General features: G+C 37.6%; 6 protein-coding genes across 9 annotated transcripts; 4 read left to right on the top strand and 2 right to left on the bottom strand.

Annotated features, from left to right (window-relative positions):
• LOC18776478 lies at positions 5,987 to 7,063 on the bottom strand. Its single transcript, XM_007209641.2, has 3 exons — positions 6,613 to 7,063; positions 6,480 to 6,530; positions 5,987 to 6,389 (listed from the first exon to the last, which is right to left on the bottom strand). The coding sequence occupies exons 1-3, from the start codon at positions 6,911 to 6,913 to the stop codon at positions 6,232 to 6,234; spliced, it is 510 nt and encodes a 169-aa protein (XP_007209703.1). The 5' UTR covers positions 6,914 to 7,063; the 3' UTR covers positions 5,987 to 6,231.
• Positions 7,894 to 9,861, top strand: LOC18776671. The gene is made up of 2 exons (XM_007209568.2): positions 7,894 to 8,245; positions 8,992 to 9,861. The coding sequence occupies exons 1-2, from the start codon at positions 8,115 to 8,117 to the stop codon at positions 9,443 to 9,445; spliced, it is 585 nt and encodes a 194-aa protein (XP_007209630.1). The 5' UTR covers positions 7,894 to 8,114; the 3' UTR covers positions 9,446 to 9,861.
• On the top strand, positions 10,542 to 12,552 carry LOC18776555 (dolichol phosphate-mannose biosynthesis regulatory protein). Its single transcript, XM_007209782.2, has 3 exons — positions 10,542 to 10,685; positions 11,492 to 11,605; positions 11,703 to 12,552. Exons 2-3 carry the CDS (start codon positions 11,516 to 11,518, stop codon positions 11,853 to 11,855), a joined length of 243 nt encoding a protein of 80 aa, XP_007209844.1. The 5' UTR covers positions 10,542 to 10,685; positions 11,492 to 11,515; the 3' UTR covers positions 11,856 to 12,552.
• LOC18776324 (probable calcium-binding protein CML18) lies at positions 13,513 to 16,242 on the top strand. 4 transcript variants are annotated; one of them, XR_002271816.1, is made up of 2 exons: positions 13,513 to 14,796; positions 15,030 to 15,298. XR_002271816.1 is itself a non-coding variant. In XM_020564393.1 (2 exons), the coding sequence occupies exon 2, from the start codon at positions 14,244 to 14,246 to the stop codon at positions 14,733 to 14,735; it is 492 nt and encodes a 163-aa protein (XP_020419982.1). In that variant the 5' UTR covers positions 13,515 to 14,045; positions 14,147 to 14,243; the 3' UTR covers positions 14,736 to 14,952. The 4 variants fall into 4 exon arrangements, 1 of the variants encoding a protein (XP_020419982.1); XR_002271815.1 differs by having other exon boundaries at positions 14,970 to 15,298; XR_002271814.1 differs by lacking the exon at positions 15,030 to 15,298 and adding an exon at positions 15,954 to 16,242 and having other exon boundaries at positions 13,514 to 14,796.
• Positions 17,795 to 19,288, top strand: LOC18776170 ((-)-isopiperitenol/(-)-carveol dehydrogenase, mitochondrial). The gene is made up of 2 exons (XM_007209408.2): positions 17,795 to 17,970; positions 18,081 to 19,288. The coding sequence occupies exon 2, from the start codon at positions 18,113 to 18,115 to the stop codon at positions 18,923 to 18,925; it is 813 nt and encodes a 270-aa protein (XP_007209470.1). The 5' UTR covers positions 17,795 to 17,970; positions 18,081 to 18,112; the 3' UTR covers positions 18,926 to 19,288.
• On the bottom strand, positions 21,306 to 24,486 carry LOC18777538 (plastoglobulin-1, chloroplastic). Its single transcript, XM_007209242.2, has 3 exons — positions 23,802 to 24,486; positions 22,009 to 22,204; positions 21,306 to 21,816 (listed from the first exon to the last, which is right to left on the bottom strand). Exons 1-3 carry the CDS (start codon positions 24,353 to 24,355, stop codon positions 21,505 to 21,507), a joined length of 1,062 nt encoding a protein of 353 aa, XP_007209304.1. The 5' UTR covers positions 24,356 to 24,486; the 3' UTR covers positions 21,306 to 21,504.

The following is a 25,233-nucleotide window of genomic DNA, read 5'->3' as shown; positions in this document are numbered from 1 at the left end:
TAAAAGTAAAATCCTAATTTATTCAAACTAACTAACCAAAATCAAAACCCCTAATTAATTGAAACTAACCAAGATAATCATATAATCTAACATAAAAATAAAACGATAATTTATTCAAACTAACTAGCCAAAACCTCTAATTTATTCAAACTAACATAAAAGCCCTAGTTAATTCAAACTAACAAACTAAAATAAAATCTCAACAACAAACAACAACAACAACTAATCAAGAAAAACACTAACATATAAGAATCTTTACTAATTAATTAAAGCATAAAGAAAATAGGATAACATACTTTCAAACTAACTAACCAAAATCAAAACCCCTAATTAATTGAAACTAACCAAGATAATCATATAATCTAACATAAAAATAAAACCCTAATTTATTCAAACTAACTAACCAAAACCAAAACCTCTAATTTATTCAAACTAACATAAAAGCCCTAGTTTATTCAAACTAACAAAGTAAAATAAAATCTCAACAACAAAAAACAATAACTAATCAAAAAACACTAACATATAAGAATCTTTACTAATTAATTAAAGCATAAAGAAAATAGGATAACATACTCTCAAATTTGAGGGATAAATCCACCTTTGAAATCAAATTGAATTTTGGAGGCACTTATTCAATTTTCTGCTGCCCAGTGCCCACCGCCGACGCCACTTTACTGCCTCCACCGACTGATTTGTGAGGGGGGAGGGAAAGCCACCATTGAATTGGATTGGAGGTTGGTTGTTTTAGTTGGGGTTGGAATTTAGGTTAGAGAATTTGATATTGAGAAGAAGAAATGGGTTTGAAACTGATGGGTTTTCAGGTAGCACAGCAGCTGTGCTGCTGTTTTGTTTTTTTGTTTTTAAACCTGTGCCAAAACGACGTCGTTTTGGCCAGGTGTTATTAAAAAATAAAAAGTGTAAGTGAAACGACGTCGTTTTGAAGAATAGCGCGCAAAAAAAAAAAAAAAACTTAAGTGCAACGACGTCGTTTCGACGTCGAGGGCGCAAAAAAAAAAAACCACTTAAATGAAACGACGTCGTTTTGACGTCGACCAAACAAAAAAAAATGATGTGCGCTGCGCGCAAGCTCTCCACAGCTGCGCAGCAGCACAGCAGTTTGCCCCATTGGGGCATTTCATCGAGCACCTTGCGAGGGTCAATTTGGGCGGCTCTAATGGAGGATTTCAGAGGTTGCAGGGGTCAATTGACCACCCTTGCTCCTCTGTGGATCCGCCCCTGACTCCAAGTCAACAACAGATAAGAAAAGAATTACTATGAAGACACGTTATGGTGACTCCAATACTATTCTAATTTCTTCATGGTGAGTTGACAAGGATACTAGCATGCCTTGTTGACACCTAACTACCCATTCTAGAATCATTCTATTAATGAATATACAAATAGAATAAGATATATATATATATATATGCTGCAGTCAGCGATCGCCTCATTCAATCCCCACCTCTCTGTATTACTAGCACAGAAGGCTCTCTCTGTTCTTACTACCTACGGGATAAAGCCAAGCCATGGCCTCCAGGGTTGGTTGTCTTACTCGAGGTTCTGCCCCGCTCCATCGATATCTTTCTTACTACTTTCCTTGCCTTGGGGAGCGAGACCGAGCCGAGCCACCGGTGGAGTGGTGGAGGAGGCCTACTATACGTATACTGAACCGATGAATCCACGAAAAAAGTTTAGTACGAAAAATTCTATATTGTTTTTATGTCTTTGTCTCATTATCTCATTGAACATATCCTAAATACATTTATGATATCCAATTGAAATACGGAATATTATAATAATGATAGAAATTGACTCACTTTTCGTTTTGATATTCTATACAAAATTAAGAAATATTCTTAAATCAAGAGCTAATTTGTCATCTGTAACTCTTGCAGAAATGTTGGACACATGACAATAAATTCATATGAACATCGTAACCAAGGGGACTCAAAACTCTCACTGTACTTTTTTCATAGCCATGGACTAATCTTTACCATTCAGAATGGCGCACTACAAAACACATTTGCATTTTTTGTTTGCAAAAAAGAAAGGTAAAGAAAAAAGACTTTTTTGGATAGGAAAAGAGAAAAGGCTTCCACATGAAAGGTTGGGTAATATAGTTTACATTTTAGAAGCTTTTGGGTGTTGATGGGTCCACAGTAATGCATACTCCAATTATGGTACAGGCTCCACCAGAAGAAAACCAGGCTGTAAACAATCACGAGTTGATGTCTTTAAGCTCCACTTGTGACTGCAGGGGACCACCATTTTTGTTCAAAATTTTGGACCCAATATTATTTAACTATACCAATACAAATGTATGAAAATGAAACATTTGAAAAATATTAATGTGAAACTGATGGGGCAACAAATATAAAAACCTTGTTTATTCCCTCAATAATTAGCAATGTTAGCCTGATCTTTACACGCTAATATTCTTGTGGAAACAGATAAGTTTATAAAATAATCATAAGGAAAAGGCATATTGCTCATCATCGGATTGTCATACTTTACAAAGGAATTTGGATAACCTTTTTTTTTTTTAATTTCTCAAATACAAAAAATACAAGCTTGTTTATTCCCCTTGCTAATGCTGAGCAATATGACAATCTGATGATGAGAATTAGCTTAAATTCTAAAGTTTAATAAATAAAAAAGGGGTTCGTAGCTGAATCGGTTAATAGCATTTATCTCTTCCCTTGAGGTTCTCAGTTCAATTCATCCTTCCCCTAATATTATTTGTATTAAACACAATGTAACAGTAAAGGACCCACTAGTGTAATAGTTTGGAGTAATTGCACCCTCATGCAAGGTCATGGGTTCGAGTCCTAGCATATGTATAGTGTGTGTAAGTTTAGTATATTATTGCCACTCTCAATTGGAAAGTTTCTAAAAAACAATGCAACATTAGAATGTGAGTGGTCACAATTAAGTATTAAAATTGTCACAACTATATATCGTTCTCGCATCTATATGAGTTAAACATGAAACTTTTTCAATCGAGTGGAGACAACTATCACTATACAAAATATTTATATATATGATATCATTTAAAAGAAACGGCATCATGTGACATTTTCTTAGAAAGTGCTAATACTAGGAACACTATAACATTTGACCCTCAAATACATAAGATATACACAAGCATTGAATGTATATGGTGCTCTTAAAGAAGAAATTCACCTCAAGTGATACATAACATTGAGAGTACATTCCCTCCAGAAGAGAGGATAGGCTTATTACATTAAAAAAAAATACGAGAATTCCTATAAGTAATTGAAAAAATTGAGCATGAGAGCCAAGCATTCTTAATTGGTTCATTGTAATTGAATTATATATGGATTCCTCAAAGTATAAATTTTTTTTTTTTGGGCTAAGAATAAGCAATAGTATTTTATTGATAAATAAACAAAAATACAAAGCAACGATGTGCCAAACATGAATAAATATTCTCCAGTGATCAAACACAACAACATATTGAATTGATCTGGAGAAAATCATGCACAACTCAAAGATAAATAAAATTCCTGGTTCAACAACTAGAAGCAAATGTACTCAAACCTCCAATACAGATCCGTTGTGCAACGGCAGAAACAACAAATCTATATCAAAAGCCAAAGCTAAATAGAAATAAAACAACCTAAAAATAAGGCAAAACCACAACAACACATAAACAACCTAAGAAGCATAAGCACCACTCCACATCCTCTACGGCAACTCGAAGAGAGCAATAGCATCATACAAGCTAAACCCATTGTAACACACCGGCTAATTCCAAACCCGACATCTTCTATGTATGCTTGGACTAAAAGACGACGACTATTTCATGGTGATGACAAGAGAAGGGAGGTTGGTAAGGAGGGAGGCCACTGACGCGCAAAGGAGCCGCGGCTAGGATATTTCCTTTGGATTTTTTCCTCAAAATAGAATTATGGATTGGGTTGGATTTGCATACTTGATGGAATCTGATTGGATTCTAATATGGCAAAATCCATTGTAATTGAATTAGAGATGGATTCCTCAAAAGAAGTTAGATTAATTTGGATTTGCAAAGGGCATGCTGTTCAAGTGGTTAAGAGCAGTTATTTCTGCACTTGAGATATTGTGTTTGAATCTCCCTTCTCCCAATTTTACTTGTTAAAAAAAAAATAAAATTGATGAGATTGGATTCTAACATGGATAAGGATTTCTAAAAAAGGTTGAATTATAACCGATTCAAACCCCTAATGAGTTCACGCTCATTGAATCCTTACCGAAACAACATGGTCTATTCAATTCAATTTCAATAGGTACATACACCTAGAAATAGTGACTTAGTTAGAGATGTGAAATTTGATGCACATTTGCATCCAATTTTACAACCCATGGAGGTCGACTCCATAAAAGAAAAGCGAGAGAGAAAAATGCATGCGCAAAAATTATCAAGATTACCTTTCTGTTTCACCTGTAAGTATTTCCTTTCATTTCTTTTTTTGGGTTTGCTACCCACCTTTGTGGTTGGGGGCCCTACTAACCAGAGGGTAGGGGAAGTGTTTTGTGCAACTTCACCACCACCACCAAGGTGAACAACCCAAAACCACCACATATGCCTCACTTGAGAAGGTTTGAAGCAACCAATCACTTTAATGCTCTACTTAGTTACAAGCCCATGCTACTAGACTCGGCCTTCTATTTCTTTTATTAAAAAAATAAAAACAAAAACAAAAACAAAAACAAAAAACTAATATTAATTAACTTGATATAATTTAAAATTTATAAATTTATAATTCTAAATAATATACCACAATAAAAATCTCAATGAATGAGGGTAACAACCATTTTTTGGGGAAAAAAAGCAAAACCCATTTCACCCTATGCATTAAAAAGTCTATATTGATTTTCGAATTATATTATTAAGTGAATTTTTTTTTCTTTTACAATCTTAAAAAAAAATTATTTACAAGTGTATCAAAATCAGACTTAATAATTTAATACTTAGTAGTAATGCATGCTAGCATACCTACACTTTGGAGAATTAAAGAGATTTTTGTAGAAATGTCACATGAACTTATACCTAAGTTTCAATTTGTCACTTTAAAATTTTTTTTAAGAGAAATGTCACTTTAATTTTTTTAAATTCATGATTTGTCATATGACTTTAACACTCTTCAATTTTCCATTCATTTTAAAGGGTTTTTTAATCTTTCCATTTTCAAGGGTCTTTCTATTCCCCCTCCGATGTGTTTTAGGGGCGAGTGGGGTCTTGTGTGACGTATTTTGGGGGCGGGTGGTGTTGGGATAAGGGAGAAAGGGAGAGAAAGATCTCTTTTTTTTCTTTTCTTTTTTTCTTGAATATGGAAAGACTAAAATACCTTTAAAATTGATGAAAAATTGAATGTTAAAGTCAGATGATAAATCATGAATTTTGAATAAATCATGGATTTTGAAATTTATAGTGACATTTTTCTTAAAATTTTCTTTGACAAATTGAAACTAAAGTATAAGTTCAATGATATTACTACAAAAATATCGAGAATTAAAATAGCAATTATTGAATTCAGTGTACTAAACAGTCGACATTGGTGATGTCTTTGTTTGCAAACCCATGGCACTAGGTCAAATCCCCTTGTGGGGGCGGCCCCTCCCCTTAGAATAAAATATGAATCATTTAAAAAAAATGAAAGCTATATAAATTAAAAAAGTTTTAAAAAGAGTCCACGTAGTGACAACTTTAACGTTTTGCTATCCACGTGTAAGCAGGAGAAGCCAACACCACAGAAAAATCTATACACCGGCGGTCACACAGAACGCAGTTAATGTATCTACCCCTTCAATTTTCCAGCTAGCAAATTCCGACCGAAACCCGAGGGTGCAGAGCAACGGTCGAGTACGAAAATCCAGCTGTATCGCATCGGGCGCACGTTTACGTCCTTTCATCTAATTAACGCCTCCCTACCCGCTCACTTTAGCGTACGACACACACGAAATTTATAAAAACAAAAAGATCTGTAAGAATTACGTTATTTCGCTGTTCGAAATCTTTCTCTAAGCGACTGAAGCGCTCAAGTAATATGTTTACACAAAAAATTAAAATAAATTTAAACAAATAAAAATAAAAAAGCTTGCTCAGCAGTTGAATTTACACGTGCGAAAAAAAAGCTGACGGTGACGCGCGTGCGAGTTCTTTCACCGAGAGCCGATGAGGACATAGTAGAGTAGAGTAGAGAAGAGAAGAGAAGCAGGGAATGCGGCTTAAAAATCGGCTATTTTCCGGTGGGAGCGAGATCTCGGAGGGAGTTTTCGGGTTCCTTGGGTGTCCTGCAAGTTCCTGAGGCTGCGGATCGCCAAAACATCGCTCTTCCGGATATCAATAAATCGGCTCAAGTTGCCGATTTGGTTGTCGGTGGCGTCTACAAAAACGAAAAGCACGAAAAATGAAACAGAAAATAAATTTTAAAAGCGCATAAAAAATTGAGAACGATTAATTATCTGCATTGTACCTGCGCGCTTTTTCCCTGGTAGTTTCGTAAAGCCATTGAACTGAGCCAAATCTGAAACGGAAACGAAACCGACTGTCAGGAATGAAGATTAAAAAAAAACGAGATGAGTTAAGAGCCGTTGATTGAGAGTTACCTGATTGGGAGGGGCTGTGGGAGAAGAGGAAGAGGATGAGGAAGCAGAGGAGGGTAAGGACGGGGATGACGTGAATGGATTTGTGTGGAGCGGTGGGGGGCGGTGATGACAGGCGGTGAGGCTTTGATGCTTTGTGGTCGTCGTCTGCGGAGATTGAAGAGGAGGTGGAGGTGGAAAAGACTAAAAGGTCCTTGTTACTGCGGTTGGGAGCATCGTCTAGGAGCAGAGCCTGTTCCTTGGCTCCGCCATGGGCCTGGTGGAGCTTGGAGCCCGGTGAGCCCCCCAGCGATTGTCTTTGCATGGTCACAGACTTGAATACACAGAGAAGGACAAAGAGAAAACGAAAGAGAGAGAGAGAGTGGGTGAAAAAAGGGAAGGAAATTATTAGTGAGCTGTATGACTCGAATCTGAGATTTTTAAATAGGAACTTTATTTTTCTTTTTGTTTCTATTTGTTGCTTTTTAAAAAATACAAAAAATAAAGACATTGCGGATAAAATTTCTTTCTTTTTCTTTTCAAATCAATCATTTTTTTAAAATATTTTTTGTTTATATATTTTATATACAAACAATATTGGAAAGAGGAGAATTGAACCTAACACTTAGATGCATGGGTAAATACAATCACTTGAAATTATTCTAATTTACTACGAGGGATTAGAACTTAAGTGCAATGGATGGACTCCCTACCTTGACCAACTAACCTAACCCACATTAGCAATAAATTCTTTCTTGTAAAGTAATATTTTGACGAATGCAAGAAATTTGTAACTCATGTGATTAAGAACAATTACGCTTATGCCACACTCAAGATCCTCTGTACGTAATCCCCCAACTCAATATCATTGTAGACTGGGCCAAAGCAGAGCGGTCTGGCCTATGGTGTAAGTAGCTGAGTGGGCTAGGATTTGATTTACTTGTAAAGGTGAGTTTGAGCGAAATTCTATAGTTAGGGTATCAAATATGGACCTTCATATGAGCCACATGATCATTACATTAAACTTAAGTGAAGTTATTATTTAAATGAATCATGTTGCTAATATGAAGATCCACATCTATGGTTTATAAACGACGCTCACCATAAAACGACTTGTGAGTTGGCTAGGATTGGGACCTGAGCCACAAACTGTTTTCCTTAGTGTGATGTATTTTTTATTTTTCTCAATACGTTGGGCCTGAAATTTCAATCCAGACTTGAAACTCCACTGGTTTGGGCCTTTATGTAGAAGAGAGCCCAGCGTTACTGACTTCATCAACACCAACGAACGGTTGAGATCAACTTGAGTATCCCCACTTACACGATGACGCTTTGATCGGTGACGCGAAGCAGAGGGAAACTGAGAATGTTGTTGACGAGGATCGAAATTTCTGGCGGCCCGTGGAAAGCTTGCGAGAAACGAAAACCTAAAAACAAAACCATAATAAGAAAAACTTCTCAGAGACAATAGCACAAACACAAGCGACGCACAAAGCGAAAACGAAGGAAGAAGAAAGGAAGGAAGAATGGTGCTGTGGGAGATCACATTAGGAACAGCCTATTTCTTGGGGCTGAGGCGCACTTATAGACTGGCTCTGAAGATTCAGCGACGCCTCATAAGCCCTAAGCACCCCAAGATCCGTCAATTTGCTCACAGGTATTTGTCCGTTAATTTCTCTTTGAAATAGTTGTGATTTGGGAAGAGTTTGATGTATTTAATCAAATCCATAATTCTAGATTGTCCTCTCAATATGAATATAATTTTTGGTTTATTTTGCATGATTTTTCTTTCCTTTATCTTTGCATCCATAAAATTGGTTTAATTCATGTTTTGCATCAGTCTCATTCAAATGTATGTGTGCTCTTTCTTCTTCGTGGTTTAGGAATTTTTGTAATCTTAATATATAATTTGTTGAATGTTTCTCAGATCTTGTTTTCTTTGATGTTTTCAATTTCCTTTTATGAAATTAGCTGTGGCCAGTGATTTCCCCATTCTTTCAGTGTTAAAATATTTCTGTTGGGTAAATACTTAACCTTACGCATAAGTTTCGATGCATCAAACTCTGCAATTTGTTGTTGCTGACATCTCTAAACCCTTCACAGTTCCTCTTGCAATCTTCATGTAATGTGTTCTTCCTGGATTAGATAAACATTTGATTATTATCCTGGACGTTTTTATTTGAATATTTAGCACAAATTCATAGCTCATCAGAACATATTTAGCATTCAAACTATCAGACGTGTTTAATCATCGGTAGGATCACTGCAGTTTGTTTGTTCCTACAGTCCAATTTTACTTGTTTCCTGTGATACTGCAATAGTTCGTTAAATAATGACCATTAATCATTTGTTGTTGTATTAGTTTATAACTGCTACGGCCATTGTGTTTTCTTTCATTCAAAGGCGAACACGTGCTGTGTTTGATGTAGCTATCAAGGTTCACAAGAGCATACAGGAAAGAGACATAGAAGTTGGTCGAAATCTTGGTAACCGGATCCTACGATGGCTTGATCGGATGAAACCCGAAGCTCAGATTCGGGGTCCTCTGGAAAAACCCCCCACCAGTGCTAGCATGATGAATAAGGTAAACTCCTCCCACCTCAAAACTCCTGGAAGTACCCAGATAACCAGAAATCAGGAATCCGACAGGCATCTGTTTTCAACAATGACCAATATGTGGTCTAAACCCCTTCCTCCAATTACAATGATGATGAGATCACGAAAGCCTTCTGGGATGATAAACCAGTACAGGCACTTATGCATGAATGTGCCTCAACCGTTAAGATCGAACTACAGTGCAGGTGCGTTTGGGGGAGTTATACGGAAAGATATAATGCAGTGGATGCTGCAAAAATGATGGGGAAATATTTACCCCTATGTGTTTCTTTAGGAGCCAAACAATGTTGGGATCAAATTAAGGAGCAGATAGGTTTTGAGGATGTTGGATGCAATACAGTTCCTCTGGGGTTGACTGCTGTTTTTCAAAATCTGCTTTCAGAGAAGTGTATTTGTTTTCTTTTATTTTTCTGGGACAATTATATGATACTCTTTGTTTTGCCTGTTGTTCTTTGTTCATTTTGGGAAGCTGTAGTGGCTTGTGACATCAGACGGCTTTGTGATTAAATTACGGGGATTTTAAATCCTGATTATTGCTTTGTAATCAGTTCTCGCCGTAATTTGGCCAAAGATGTCGCTGCTTCAAAATGTGAAAATTCTAATGGATCACAACATGTTTATCAAACTGATATATGATATGAATTTGATGCTCGGCTAGTTTTGAAGTTGGAGCTTGTACACAAAATTCACATGTTTTTGTGTGCTGAAATTGTCTCGCAACCCTCGTTCACCAATTTGTGATTAGTCAACAAATTAATGGACCGATGAAAAGAGTAAGGTTAGAGATTAAAAATGGAGACGTGGTTAGGTCAGTTGGTTAAGGTATATGTGCTCGTCTTGTTACATCCAAGTTCGAAACTCCATTCAATACACTAGAGTAGTTTATAATATTATTTTGCCAAGATTAAAAAAAAATAAAAAATGGAGGTCCATCTTTAGCCACTTCAAATGTTTGAGAAAATTTCAGTGTAGTTTATGAAGTTGAACAAGGTTGAAATAAGAAAAGCTTAAAACCTGCACACATAATGAAGCTCCTCAAGCCACAGGTAGAAACCATGAAGATAATGATCGACAGGAGAGACAATGCATCAATTCCTGAAGCCATCATGTTTCATTTTAATTAGGGATGTGAGTGATTCTTCAATGGTGTCCTTCAAATAAGCTTTGACAGACCGTAACTATTTTTTCCCGGTGAAAAATGAGTCCGTAACTTATGAACAATGTTTTGGGCTTTCCTTCAAGGGTGCTGACCATGGGCTTTATGTTTGGAATAGTTAAGTCCAAAAGAATTTTTAAAAAAGAGACATATTATTAAGCCGAGGGCATGCAGGGTATCTCTTCTGTTCTGAACGCGCCAGTCGTCGTCCTTCAATATCTCTTTGTATACGATTAGGGCTTGCAGACAGTGAGAGAGAGAGAGGGGAATCGAAATTGGCCTGATAGCGATCGTCGTTGAGATTGAAAGAAGGACTTTGTCTCGGGTAAGTAAATTTGGTTGTGACAGTGTAGGAAAACAAACTGAAAACTTGAAATCCCAAATTTCGAATTGGGTTCGTTTGGCATTGGAAGGGTCAATATCATAATCCAATGCCCAATCTGTCGCACCAATTATGGTTTTTGTTTGCTATGGAAAGCAAATCCAATTACTCCATGTTTGATTTTTCAATTGAGTGTGTGTGTATGCATTTGTGTATCTCATTGAATTTTTAGTTTAGGTGATGCCCTTTATGATTTTGGTCAAATATGGTTCAAAAAATTGCATCTTTGAACCAGATGCCAAAAACCTAATGGTGCTTGGTATTGATGGTGGGTTCTCATTGAACCTGGGCGGTTTTGTTAAGTTGCTGCTCTAAAATTTTTGTTGATTGCTACTTTTGAGGGTTTATTTTATTGTATTTGTCATGCACCCTTCCTTTTATATTTTTCATGTTATAAAACCAAATGCTTTGGTTGCATAATTGTTGTATTTTTCACGCACCCTTCCCTTCATATTTTTCATGTTTTAAAACCAAATGATTTGGTTGCTTAGAATCAGTCAGAACTATATTTGTAAATCTGATTTGCTACTGCTTATGGAGATAGCATATTGTTGGTTTGAAATGCTACTGGTTTTGGTGGTGGTATATGGTTCCCTTGAAAGTATAAAAACTATCCATTGGGTTTAGATACAATTTCAAGATGGTTTCCCTGTGTAATGTGATACATGTTCCTGCACTTGTACTTGTTTGTTGAAACTGTTCGCTACTTCATATGAAGTTGCTGATCCTCATCCTCTTTGTAATTGCAGGTAGCAGAAGCCACAGACATCACAATGGAATTGGCAGACAAGGCCGTTGGGTTTCTGTTATCCTATATCAGTTTATCTATATTCACTTATTACACATTTTGGGTTATAATCCTGGTCAGTTAATTACCTGCCTTGCTTCGCTACTTCTTTCTCAAATGCTTCTTACACATATATTAACCTGCTGTTGATATTTACTCTCGTTGTGTTTCAGCCGTTTGTAAACAGTGATCACTTTATCCACCGGTATTTCCTGCCCCAAGAATATGCCATATTAATACCTGTGTTTGCTGGCATGGTGCTTCTCTGCTTCTTATGCATTTTCATTGGATATGTGATGCTCAAATCCAAAAAGAAGAAAGCATGATACAAAGGGTTGCGATTGCACAAGGGTGAGCTTTTCTTTGGAGGTGAATCAGAGTATAGATTTTTATAGTCATTTTCTCAAATGGAGCAGATTACATTACTTGTTTGTCTGTATCATTTCTAATTCACCTTTCTACCCTTTTTTGTTTCTTTTATCTCCATAATTGTGATTAAGTGTTCATTTGACGTTCAGATATGTGATAGTTCTTCCATATTTCTATGATTGCAACACTAATTAGACTGCCTAGGTAGGCCTGCAGGTTTAAGAGTCCAAAATCTCATCCAACTCTGTCGTAGTCTCTCTTTATAAACCTTTGAGCCTGTATGCTTGAATTGGCATATATATGTATATGTATATGTATATCATTTACAAAAAACTAGGATCAACAAAGTCATATACTCTGGTCTCTAGCTGATTAATTCATTAAATATGACAAAACCCAATACTAATCCTTTTCTAGAAAATTAAACCTGCTTTTGGTAGGTCTGCAATTAGTATCAGAGGCAGCTTGCTCTGTTTTTTGCACATGCAAGTAGGGCAGTTGATTTTCTCCGCATAGGCAAAATAATGCATATCTTTATGTCCTTTGCCACATCAAATAAAAGTGAATATAATCAGAACCACTTCCTTTTGAAGTACCTTTTGAGTGTTTAGATTTTAGGTCCCACTTCCCCCAATATTGCTTGTATTAAAAAAATTTAAAAAAAAATCTCCTGTCGCCAGTCCCTGCATCACTCCCTGCAAGGTTGAGTCCTGTGTATTCCCATTTTGATCCCCAAGCATTACAAGCTGACCTACAAATATCCGATGACCACAAGATGAGAATCAATATTCACTATGAACAAGGCCTTTGTTCTTATCATAAAGTTGAACTTCCCACTTGTATAACTGGTTGCTGCAAAGTTTTTGGTATGCCAAGCTGCCAGGAATCAAGCAATTTATGCTCTTCATAAGCACGACATTTGGTCCGAAGTTTCTTTTACATCAACCACAGTTCAAACTATTTTGGCTTGATTGAAAAAGAAACACTATTTTGGCTTTAATTGGGATTATAAATAGGTTTACAATAATGCTCCAAATGCTAATATGAATAAGCTCAAAACTTCCCAATTATACTAACTTCTGTGTTGCAGAGTTATCTGCCAGCACCACACTAAGGCTCTTCATTTTGAGGTTTATTAATTTTGCATATTATTTTCAGAAGATATGAGGTCCAAATATCCACCCTCCAACATTGTTTATAAAACAAACATTAGCAATTTAGTGTTTATCCACACTAAATTGCTTGTTAAAAAATCATAATGAATTTTTGGTCAACCCAGATAAATGAAGTAGGCACCAACACCGCCGTCCTTAGTCTTTAGAAATGCCCCACTCCAATCTGATCAATTACATAACATTCTCTTGCCCCTCTCCCCACCGTTTCCAACCTGTAACCTACCAAAGCAACGCATGCCATCATCATAATCAAAACACAAATTCCGCAAATAACAAATGCATCCGTACCATGACGTGGCAAAAGCTCATTGACTTCCAAGTGGCGAGTGAACCATTATTCAACGAAGCAAAAGGCACACAAAAACTCCACTTGTTTTAAAAAGCCGTTGACAGCAAAAAAAAAGACGTGCGAGCGCGGGCACCTGTCACATAATTCCCGCGTCTTTCACCTCAATTTCTCGCGTTAGATCCCCATCAATCCAACGCTCACAATTCTCAAGAAAAATAAAAAGGAATTAATAATAATTTAATCACGTGATCGAAACTCAAATTCCTACCACCTTGACCTTATTATTTGATCACCAACAAACATCATCATCATCATCTTTGAGATTTCAACGTTGTGTTATGCGTGTGATTGTGATCGCCATTCAAATATCGGATCCGATATTTGGGTCAAGACTGAAGGGCAATTGATTCGGAGGATCCACCGAAAGAGGAGGAATTAAGTAGGACATGAAAGGAGATGTTGGATTGGATCTTTGAAGCTTCCACCCTCCCTCCTCAGACTCTCTGATCTCATCCCACATTCTCATTAAACACGGATCCAATTTTCACGCAAATCACCATGTTTCTACACTGAATTCAATGAAGCTCAGCTTAGCTCAGATCATCGTCGTCTTCTTCAATTTCGATCCGAACCCACAACTTGAATTCTCAACTGACTAACTACAAATCATCAAGAACAGAGAAGTACAATTTGATCTCATTCCCATTTGCTTGTATGAAATTTTCCTGTCCCTTATTCTTTTTGGGCATTGTTTTCTAATGTGGTACGTGGACACTCCTCATAGGTCAAAATAGAAACAAAAGGATCATAACCATCACACATATTCATCTTTGAGTCGGAGAATAAAGTTAGAGAAACTTTTTTAGCTTTTGGTCGTCCTGATGAGCAACAAGCAGCCAGTGAAGCTAGACGACGAGCAAATCGCGGACCTGCGTGAAATATTCCGGTCGTTTGATCGAAACAACGACGGAAGCCTAACACAGCTGGAGCTGGGGTCTCTTCTGCGCTCACTGGGGCTGAAACCAGGGCCTGATCAGCTGGATACCTTGATCCAGAAGGCAGACACCAACAGCAATGGCCTTGTGGAGTTTTCGGAGTTCGTAGCCCTCGTAGCCCCCGAGCTTGTGTCGGCCAAGTCTCCTTACACGGAGGACCAGCTGAGGCAGCTGTTTCGAATGTTTGACCGGGACGGCAACGGATTCATCACAGCTGCTGAGCTGGCTCACTCCATGGCTAAACTCGGACACGCTCTTACGGCTGAGGAGTTGACTGGGATGATCAGGGAGGCTGATACTGATGGGGATGGCAGGATCGATTTCCAGGAGTTTGCTCATGCCATTACTTCTGCTGCTTTTGATAATTCTTGGTCTTAGACAATTCCCAGCTAGTTAATTCATTTCGGAAATTCCATCCATCGGTTTTCTTTGTTTTCAGGTATAGTTTGATTAATTTCTCTGTTGTTTGTTTATTGTGTGCATATATTTGACCATGAAGTTATATATGCATCGATCTGTTTAATTTGTGATAGGAATGATTTACATAAGGCAGCCTTCACTTCACTTCAATATGATCTTCTCATACAAATTATAATAGTGGTCTCTAATTAGGAGCATGCTAGGCAATGTTGATGATGATTTAATTTTGAAGGGTTCACTTTTGAATGGAAGGATGGTGAAGAACTCATGATGGGAAATAATCTTTATTCACAAGAGACCAATGATGAAGCATCTTATCTTTTTGGTCTCCAAATTAATGTTGTGATGTGATTCATGGAATACTTGATGTGATACAAATTCCACACGTTATGTAAAATGTCTCGTGTGACTTGAAACCAAAGATAGAAACAACTGATTCCTTTGCACACCATTCCAATGTAAGCAAAAGAACTCCAATGCTTAAGTTACACGAAAAGAAATAACAACTCCTTTGCACACCATTCCCTTCCATGACCGGAGGTCTTGTCTATTTATTATGCTGCGAGTGAGCCCGATTGCTCCAATTGGTAATCAATGCGTGTCATTGACCGATTTTAATTCTCATCACCCCTGCCTAGCCATAAACTACTTAATAGGTGGAGTGATCATGCGTGATTTGATCTACGCTTATTCGTTATGAGCATTTGAATTTAGGATAATCGTGCAAAGTCCACCTGCCCAATGCAGTTGGCCACCTTAGGTCTGCAAAAGAAGAGAAAAAGGAAGGTGCAAGTTTTTTTATTTTTATATAATACAAGCGATAGTTGGGCAGAGGGGATTCAAACACTGACCTTAGGTACATGGATTACGACTCTTGACCACTTGAACTACAAGCCTCTTGCAACCGTAGTAGTAGCAACAATGAACAAATATATTTATAAACTAAATCAACACCAGCAGCTGGTGTGAGAAGTAGAGGCAGAGGAGCAAGATGCACATACAATTAGTTTATGTAGAGGTGTATGCATGTGATCAGCATAAACTTTGAGGTGCCATTTATGTATTGGGTGGAGGACACAAATCCATATCATGTGGATTCCTTCTACTGCGCAAATGTTAATGTTTAACAGAAGAGAAGATCTTGTTTTTCAACCATGTTTCACCTGTTTGTTGCAGGTTAGACAATTTTCCTAGAATGACCCACCAGCCGAGTCTTCTGTTCCAGCATGATGCTCATAGTGCTTCAAGTATTTAATTATTCATGTTCTTCTTTTCTCTCCTGATGATAAAAGTGGCATTTGTTTTTTTTGGCAATCTGATTTAATTCCTAGGTTCTGAACTTTTTCTTTTGTTGGATTTCATGACCGTTTTGGGAACATTGCTTTTATTATATAGGTGAGTTGTGTTAATCTACGTGTTATAATACATGTAAATAAATAGATACATGTATTATAACTTGAGCGAATTGATGCATAACACGTGGGGCGGTATATCCGTCAAGTCAAAATTTAATCAATTTCTCCTTGTTGACTTGTAGGTTTAATTTGAATTTAATCCTAAAAAGTATAGGAGATTCATAATTGCATTAGTGTCGTGAAACGCGTTTTCGACCATTCATCGGCTTAAATGTCCTAATAGCGTATTGGGCTTGAATGGTATTGCTTTTCCATGTTGACAAAGTTATACAGTTTATTGTCATGCAATCAAAGACTTTTTCTATGTGATAAAGTTTCTTCTTTGTTATATTATACTTGCATACCTGTAAATGAAACTTGGATTCCAATCTGTATTGTCTTAGACCATCTCCAACCATGTTGAGACTAAACTCAAATTTTCACCCTTTAAAATAAAATTATTCATGTATTTTTAAGACTCAAATTATTTTTTTCTCCAACATTATAGACTCATAATTTGAGTCCACAACTTTATTAAATTATTTAAAAATTATTAATCTCTAATTTTTTTTTTATCGTTAATTTTTCTTGACATTATTTTTGTTTCAATATTCATGATTTAATTTTATGAACATTTTGATCTAAAAAAATCCAAAAATAATTTTACTTAAAGAATAAAAGCAAGTATAACAAAAAAATGGATATTTATAGAGTTTGGGATGAGTTTTGAGATTAGATCTAATTTAGATTAATTATAAAAATTATTTGACCATTGGATTTAAAATAATCATGGCCATTGATTATATATAGTTGTTGGAATTAAAAATAAAATAAAATGGGAAACATCAACTTCTTTGGAATAGCTGTTGGTATTTTTTTTTAAAAAGGATCAGGAGCTCTCAAAATGAAGCCGTTGGATATCAACGCCTCTTTCATGTGTCATGACATTTGTCACACGGAAAGGAGGTGAGTGGTCGAAATCAGTATGCAGCACAGAGCCTGCTTTTTTTCTCCCTTCACATGGGCTGCACAACTGGCTATTGGGCTCCACATAAAATACTAGTCCAGGAAAAACTTGGATTGGAATTCCACCTCAAATTTGACATTTCTTAAATTTCCACCCCCCAAAATACATGGATTGAAGAAGAATTTTGGACTCAAAACTGAAAATTTGGGTTTCCACCTCTTAAGTTGGAGATGGCCTTAGAACACTGCAATCCGCTATAAAAGTGCTTAATCACTTATGAAACCCCAATTCCGAAATACACCCAAACTTCACTCACAACATTATGATCTATTTTTCTGTTGCTCTCGATATGTGTCCTTCAATCAAATAAGGTGCAACGCACACACCTTGTATTCTTTCCAAAATTGTGTAGTACGGAAAAACACTTGTGTGAAATGAGAGAAACATTTTTATGTAACGGGAATAACATTTTTTGTTATTTCTGACTAATAACACAATGATCCGTAAGATAATTTTTTCACGTGTCATTATATTATTGATTGAAGATAACAAAACAGTGTTATCCTCGTTACAAGTAAGTTTTTTCAAGTAAACTATATTCGACCAATCACGGAATGACATACTTAATAACTTTGTCAGCCCATAGTTTTTCTGAGCAGTGGTGAGGCTGGAGGAATGGCTGGCAACAGCAGCCCAACCTCTCTTGATGACGTGGCCAAGTAAAAGCCACACAATACGAGTAGAAGTGGTTTTGGAGGTCTCCAAATAATTTGGTCGTCGTAGTAAGAAACTACATTTTATGTTGCTAAGCAGCCAATCAGAAATACTGCAAGTAAGTAAAATAGCTTGTATCTGAAATCATCGTCTGCTTCATTGTTGAACTTTCAAATTAATTCTAAAATTGATGCTCTATTAAGCTAAGCAGCGTCTCTTAATTTGCAGCAAATTAATCATAATCCATATAATTAAAGAAAATGGCGGATCCGAAAGAAATTACCAACAAAAAGCTTCAAGGCAAGGTCGCGATCGTCACCGGCGGCGCCAGCGGCATTGGCGAAGGCACCGCGCGCAAATTCGCCTTGCACGGGGTGCGCGCCGTCGTGATTGCGGACGTCCAGGACGAGAAAGGCCAAAACGTCGCCGCATCGATCGGTTCCGACCGCTCCATCTACATCCATTGCGACGTGACCGACGAGGACCAGGTCAAGAGCTTGATCGAATCGACGGTCAGGATTTACGGCCGCCTCGACATCATGTTCAGCAACGCTGGCGTCGGCAGCGCAGGCGAGCAGACCGTTTTGGAGCTGGACCTGGCCATGTACGACAGGGTCATGGCGGTCAACGCCCGCGGAATGGCGGCGAGTGTGAAGCACGCGGCGAGGGCGATGGTGGAGGGGCGCGTGAGGGGGAGCATCGTGTGCACGGCGAGCGTGACGGCGAGCGTGGGGTCGGCGAAGTTCGCGGACTACACAATGTCGAAGCACGCCGTTTTGGGGCTGATGAGGTCGGCGAGTGTGCAGTTGAGCGCGTACGGGATACGCGTCAACTGCGTGTCCCCGGGGAGCGTGACGACGCCGCTGCTGCGGTCGAGTTTTAAGGCGGGTGCGGTGGCGGAGGAGGAGGATGTGGGGAGGTTGGTGGAGTCAAGTTTGAGGTTGAAAATAGGGAAGACGATCTCTGTGGAGAATATAGCCGACGGCGTCGTCTTTTTGGCTTCTGACGACTCTGAATTTGTCACCGGGCATAATTTGGTTGTGGATGGTGGGTTTATCAGCAGGCTAACCTGAAGATTACAGATAGTTTTTTTATTTCTTTCTCAAGTGACAAATGAAAGATCCCAAGGGATATAACATTGAAAGTAGTCAAGATCCGAAAGTTGCAGATTCCTCATGGCGGAATTATGATGACTTCAATGAATGGTTTTGTTTTGGTTTGTCTTTCTTTTGATGGAGTAATGGTATGATCATTCTGTTTGTCAGGTGACGCTTCTTTTGCAATTTGTAGGTCACCTACTTGTTTTGTTTAATCAACCTTTCTGAACGCTTGAACATATGCTTGACTTCCTATTGCCCATCTTTGGGGCTTACACCACAGCCAGAGGCATCTAGACTTGTAATTAGATTTTTTTTTTCTTCTCTTTTTGGCTTAGCTCTGTCTGTGTGACATACATGCATTTATCTGTCAGTAATATTCTTTCTTAGGGTTCGTTTACGAGTGGTTCAGGAACAGATTCATAATTTCAAAATGACGTGGGTTAAATTTATGTTACGTACAAATTTATAGAAAATTTGACAGTACGATTGAATTTCATTGATAACAAAAAAATACACAAGGAACATAATGAGTCTTACTCTTCAAAATGCATCTAATGCAAAAAGACAAATACAAGTAACACTTATATAAAGTATAATCTATTGAATAATATATAGAAGATGTAAGCATATAGACTAACAAAATCCCCAATTGATAATTTATAAGTCTCAATTGTAAATCTCTAATTGATACTTTATAAACCCTAAATCTCCAAAAGTTCAACATCAACAAGTTTGGAGAAGAAAATTAAAGAAGATGAATTTTGAACAGTAAAACTCATTACGACATGGGTGATGGCTTTGGCGTGCACTACCGCGTCCTACATGACATGGAGGGATGATTTTTTATTTTTGGAACAACAGGGCTTGGGTAACTGAGCAAAGAGTTGCATTTTGGTTCTTTAACTAAATTATTTGTTCAAATGGTCCACCAACTCTTTATTAATCCTCGCATTGGTCCTATCATTACATTATGTCAATGTTGCCATCAAATATAGGGGTGAAACAGTCTAGTTAAATAAAAACTAAAAATCAAACGGAAAAAAAAAAAAAGTTCTACTATTTTCACTAACTTGTTCTATTTTTCCACCCACCTTTATCTTCAAAATTTAAAAACAAATTTATCCATTTGTAAAATGACTTTTAAGGACTTAGATTTAAAAAAACCCACATATTCTCTCTTTCATCCCTGTCAACCCCAACCCCTCCCTTCTCTCCCTCATCCCGACCAAACCCAAATTAAAGTTCCAATAAAGCTTCAAAATTTTCAACTAGGTCCAACACAATTCCATCAGATTTCTTCTTAGTTTCTAAACCCAAGTACGCAAGCTTTCTGTTTCATTTGCTCAATTTGCTTTTCATTTTCTTTCTAATTCTAGCATTTCTCTCCGTTATTGTTTTCATTCAGTGGAGAGACGATGAACATTGAGAGCGATTTTCTTTATTTATTTTATTTTTAATAATACTTTACAGAGGATTCCACATGTTTTGATTGACAGAGGTTGAAGGTTTGAAGCATGTTTTGAATGAAAGTAAAGAGAATTTACTTGAATTAATAATTAAAGGATATTTTAGGAATAATGGTGAGTGTAAAAATAGAATTGTGTTTTTTCAAATTTACATGGTGGGTAAGAATATAAGGTAAGTGAGAACATAAGACCGGAGGTGGAAATAGTAGCACTGAAAAAAAAAACTCTCTTCCACCTCCTCCTCCTTCAACATTTTTTCTGTTTGAACTGTGCATTTGGACCTCATGATATAGTTCATTGAAACCAATAATTTTTCTGGGACCCTTGAAGATTGACACCGTGATTCGATTTTCATCATATTGTATAATTTTTGGGCACAATCCCATCCCTTGGGAACTATGCGGAAATGAAGAACAGTGTGAAAAGGGACCTTTAGAGCTATTTGTGATTTGGTCTCTCGCACAACCATCGCCCAACCCCCATCTTGTCCTCCTTGCACTCCACCATCTCTTCCCCTCCCTCCTCTCCCTCTATCTCTCTTCCCCAGCGAGAGGCCGTTGCAGACCGACGATTTCAAGATCTCGTCAGGTCAACTGGCCATGATTTTCTCGGCGACACTTTTGATAGAGATGATGACTGAAAATTCTTTATTTAGGAAATTGAAGGCGTAGGGGAGAGAGAGGAAAAGAGGGACATAGGGAGAAAGAGGCGGGAAGAGAGAGAGAGAGAGAGGAAAAGACAGGGATAGAGTGGGTTCGCCTGGATGGGGGTGCTGCGTTCAAATTTGGGGTCTATTGAGGTGCATGTGGAGTATGGCGGTTGGGATTGGGGTGTCAAAAGTCTTATTTAAATATTTTAGTCTTGTGCATCACATGTATCAGAGAAACTTGTAAATTAATCAAGGTTTTTATTCTTGGCCTCCAAGTATTGCAGAAAGGGAGGTAATAAACAGGGGATACATCTTCCATATCTCAAAAACTTCTTGTATACAAGGATAAATGTACAATCATCTTCCTTTCATCGAAGTAAAATTCTATATGCATATATATATATGCCTTGTATGGATGACACCGACGACATACCAGGTTACTGAACTATGAGGGGGCTGCCTTCTCTAGCAAGCACAAAAAGACCACCATCCCCCCTCGAGATCCGGAGATCCTCATCAAGATATGTAATAAGAAGCCAAGATTTCGTCCGCTCTCCTGGAATGGAAACCTTAAATGGTGGCTGACCAGAAATGGCTCTTGAGATACTTGCAACAGCTTCCTGCAAAGGATTGAGAGTTCGCTGGACAGGTGATAAATTGATTTTCTGCCCAAAGATATCCACTTCTTGCGGGAGATCAACACTTGACTTTATCTTTGGAGGCAAAACGCTGCCTTCCTTGAATTCAACCTGGATATTTTCAAACCTAGTAAGGTTCTGGTGCTCATCTACCATGTAATAACTTCTAACTTTTTTTTATTAAAAAATATATATTTATGTACTAATTAAAATTATTGATTAACTCATCACTTCACTACCACGAAACACTGTCCTGTTTTAGAAGAATATTATTCACCCAGATATTATCAGTGCAAGTTATACCTGAATTCTTGAAGGGCTTCTAACTTCAAAGCTAGCGGATGCACTGAAAGAGAAAGTGGCAAAAGGGCCAGACAACGTGGTTGAGTTCACTATGGTTAAGCTGCTGGTGTCAATCGATTGGCCTATTTTACTCACTTTCAACAAAGGTGTACTACCTGCAGCCAGAAGTGGCAACAGCTCAGAGGATGCAGTGTACCTGAATTATGGAGATCAAACCAAATAAGTAAAATAAATGAAATCAGGAGCAGTTGAAAAGGATAAAAGAGAAAGAGAAAACCATGAACCATTTTTATCTTTCATAAGGACAATCGTCAAATTGTTCAAAGCATCCAGGTCGAAAGCAACCAGAGAAATAGATGTGTATATCATTCGTAATGTATAATATATTGTGCGAAATAAATTATGGATACAGAACTTGGTTTTCAGTTTCCCAATGGCTCTAAAAAAATTTCTGCCATACTACCAATACTTATACACTATTGGGGAATATGAGCTAAATGAAGAGCATAACTCCCACTAGCTTTATCACTGATCCTTGGTTCAAGTTCAGATACATATAAGGCTGGTACAATCATAAAAAAGGAGCAAAAATAGAAGACGAAAAAACATATTTATGAAACTTGAAGTTGCAAGTTCAATTAATATTTAGAAAACAGATGAAGCCCATGCATGGCTACACATACCCTAACATGATACAGTAGTAATCAATTATCAAATTGTTATATATATATATATATATATATATATAGATAATTACATGATAAATGTTAAACTTGAATTTAATTTGCAAACAGGAAGATAAGAAACCAGGAAATAAATAAAGAGAGGGCATGGATATTTTAGGAGTAACTTTACTGTGCAACAACTTTGACATCATTGAAAAGGTTTAACTAGAAAAAGAGAATGACGAAAAATGGAAATGGAAAGGTTATTCAAGCACAAACTATCACCTAAACCCACAGCCTCATAGGAGCTATGAAAATACCTTAATAAAGCTCGGATGATTCATCCCTCAATACCAATAAAAATAATGGGGTGTCTTGAAGCATGACCATTACACCATTAATTAGAAAAAGGAAAAACAAAAATCTAGTTTTTCAAATTTTCTAACTCAAGGAAAAATTAAATGTGTTTATCAATGTTGCAAAGGGATGCAAAGACCAAGAACTTTCATGCTGACAGAACTCAACATGTTGGAGACACCCTAAAAGATGTCCACCTTCATAATTATTTTCAATTCCAACCAAAAACCAATTCCCGTAGACCTATGAAAAGCACGTAGGAAACAAAAAATATGGTCAATTACTGCATCAAAATCAAATCTGTAGATTAATCTAAGATTCTCAATACTACGTTCAAAGTCTACAAAACGTATTATAAAAACTTATGCACGATATTATCACCCTAACAACCAAATAGGATGTAAATGATCATCATTGTAACGTGATCAAATTCGGACATGATTGACGCAATATTCAAATAAGATAATTCAACTTGGATTTAACAGCTATTGTTAGCTCTGTTGATGTTCTTCTTTATGAAATTTTGTTTTCCTAACTTTTTCTTAAATGACTTCAAATTTCTATAAAAACGCTCTGGAGAAGTTCAATGACAGTTCGAAACAAATGCACATTTCATCTTATTTGTAAAGACTTATGCTTTTGCTTTCAAACAATGTCATTTAAAATCCACATATATATATACACACACAAACTCTCTATTTTGAGTTTTATGCTATTGCATTCCTAATTTAACTCTTTCTAATCAAATTTCAGAGACAAAATTGAACTTACAGCAAAACCCAGTTGCCATCAAGAAGACCCGGATTCGCCGTCGGAGCCGGGTTTGGATTGACCGCCTCCAACTGGTTAACCAACTCTAAGACCTCCGCCCTGACCTCAGACCCGGCCCGAAACCCGAATTCAGTCCCATAAACAGTGTCTGCCAAAGCCCTCTTGAGCTCACTAAACTTACCATCCACCTTCTCCTCAATCTCAGCCTCAGCTTTGGCCGGACTCCCATTCCCAATTTCAACGACATCATCTCCTCCACCTCCCCACTCATCCTCGTTCTGCGGAGGGTCCGATTCGGAGACTTTGGATGCGGGTTCGGCCTCCGGGGCGGCCTCCTCGCCCCACTCGTCAGTGATCTTTGTCGGACGGTCGCCGTCTGTGGGGGTATCGTCGGAGAGAGAGGAGCGTAGATGGAGTGAGGGGAGCTTAGGGTTAGGGTTTGGTGAGGGGAAAGAGAGGAGAGATAGAGATTGGGATTTTGGGGTTGGAAATGAGAGTTGGTGGGTGAAGCTTTTGGAGAAGAGAGAAGAGTGTGAGGTGAAGATGAGAGCCATTTCTTTGGGTTCGAATCGAATTGTTTTGTGTCTACGTGAGTGAGATGGGTTTTCTTATTGTTGATATTTTATGGTAAACGTCATTGCTAATTGAGAGGGAGGGATTTTGGACATATTCCAATTATGGTCGGCAGGGTCCGGTTTCATTACAAAATTGAAATTGAACTGATTAGTCTACTCGTTTTGGGCTTGGACTTGGACAGATTTCAGATTTTTTGTTAGGGTGATGAACTCACGGCGAGACTATAATGCGGAGGTTATTTGTGGGGACTACTTACTAGGCCATTAGATTGATCAAATGGCTGACATTAGTATCCTCTTTATGCTACAACCGGGTTGGCATTACCCGTTGAGCAATGCTATTCACAATCGAAGTACTCAACTGTCACCTCCTCAGAACCCACATCAGCAACGACGACCTCACTCTCTCTCTTTCGGCCGCTGTTCTCCACCTCCATCTTTCACTCTCTGTCACCTATTTCAACTGCCGTTCTTCCCCTCCGGTTCAATAAATTTCTCAATTTCTTCAGCATTCCTGAAATCCATATACCTAGAGATGACGTCCCAGGTACCCAGCTCAACTTTTCGCCTTTACTTTCATACCCATATGTTATTTGGGTTTTCTTCTGATTGTTTCAATTTCATATAGTGGTCTAGAAAGTTGCTCAAAATCCAAATTCTTGCTACATCGTTTTATTTATCATGCTTATTTGCTTGTTCTAAATATATGGTTCTATTTGTTTGGTTAGGCTGAGTTGATGAGTGCATGAAAAAATGGCCTGTAGGTGTTCGATGAATCACCTTAATGAGGCGCACTATGGTTTTCTTTGAGATACAAACCAATTGGGACAATTCTCATGGTATATACTTAAAGGTGA

Source organism: Prunus persica, chromosome G5 (assembly GCF_000346465.2).
Source record: "Prunus persica cultivar Lovell chromosome G5, Prunus_persica_NCBIv2, whole genome shotgun sequence".
Lineage (NCBI taxonomy): Eukaryota > Viridiplantae > Streptophyta > Magnoliopsida > Rosales > Rosaceae > Prunus > Prunus persica.
This window is presented reverse-complemented; position numbering and strand designations above follow the sequence as displayed.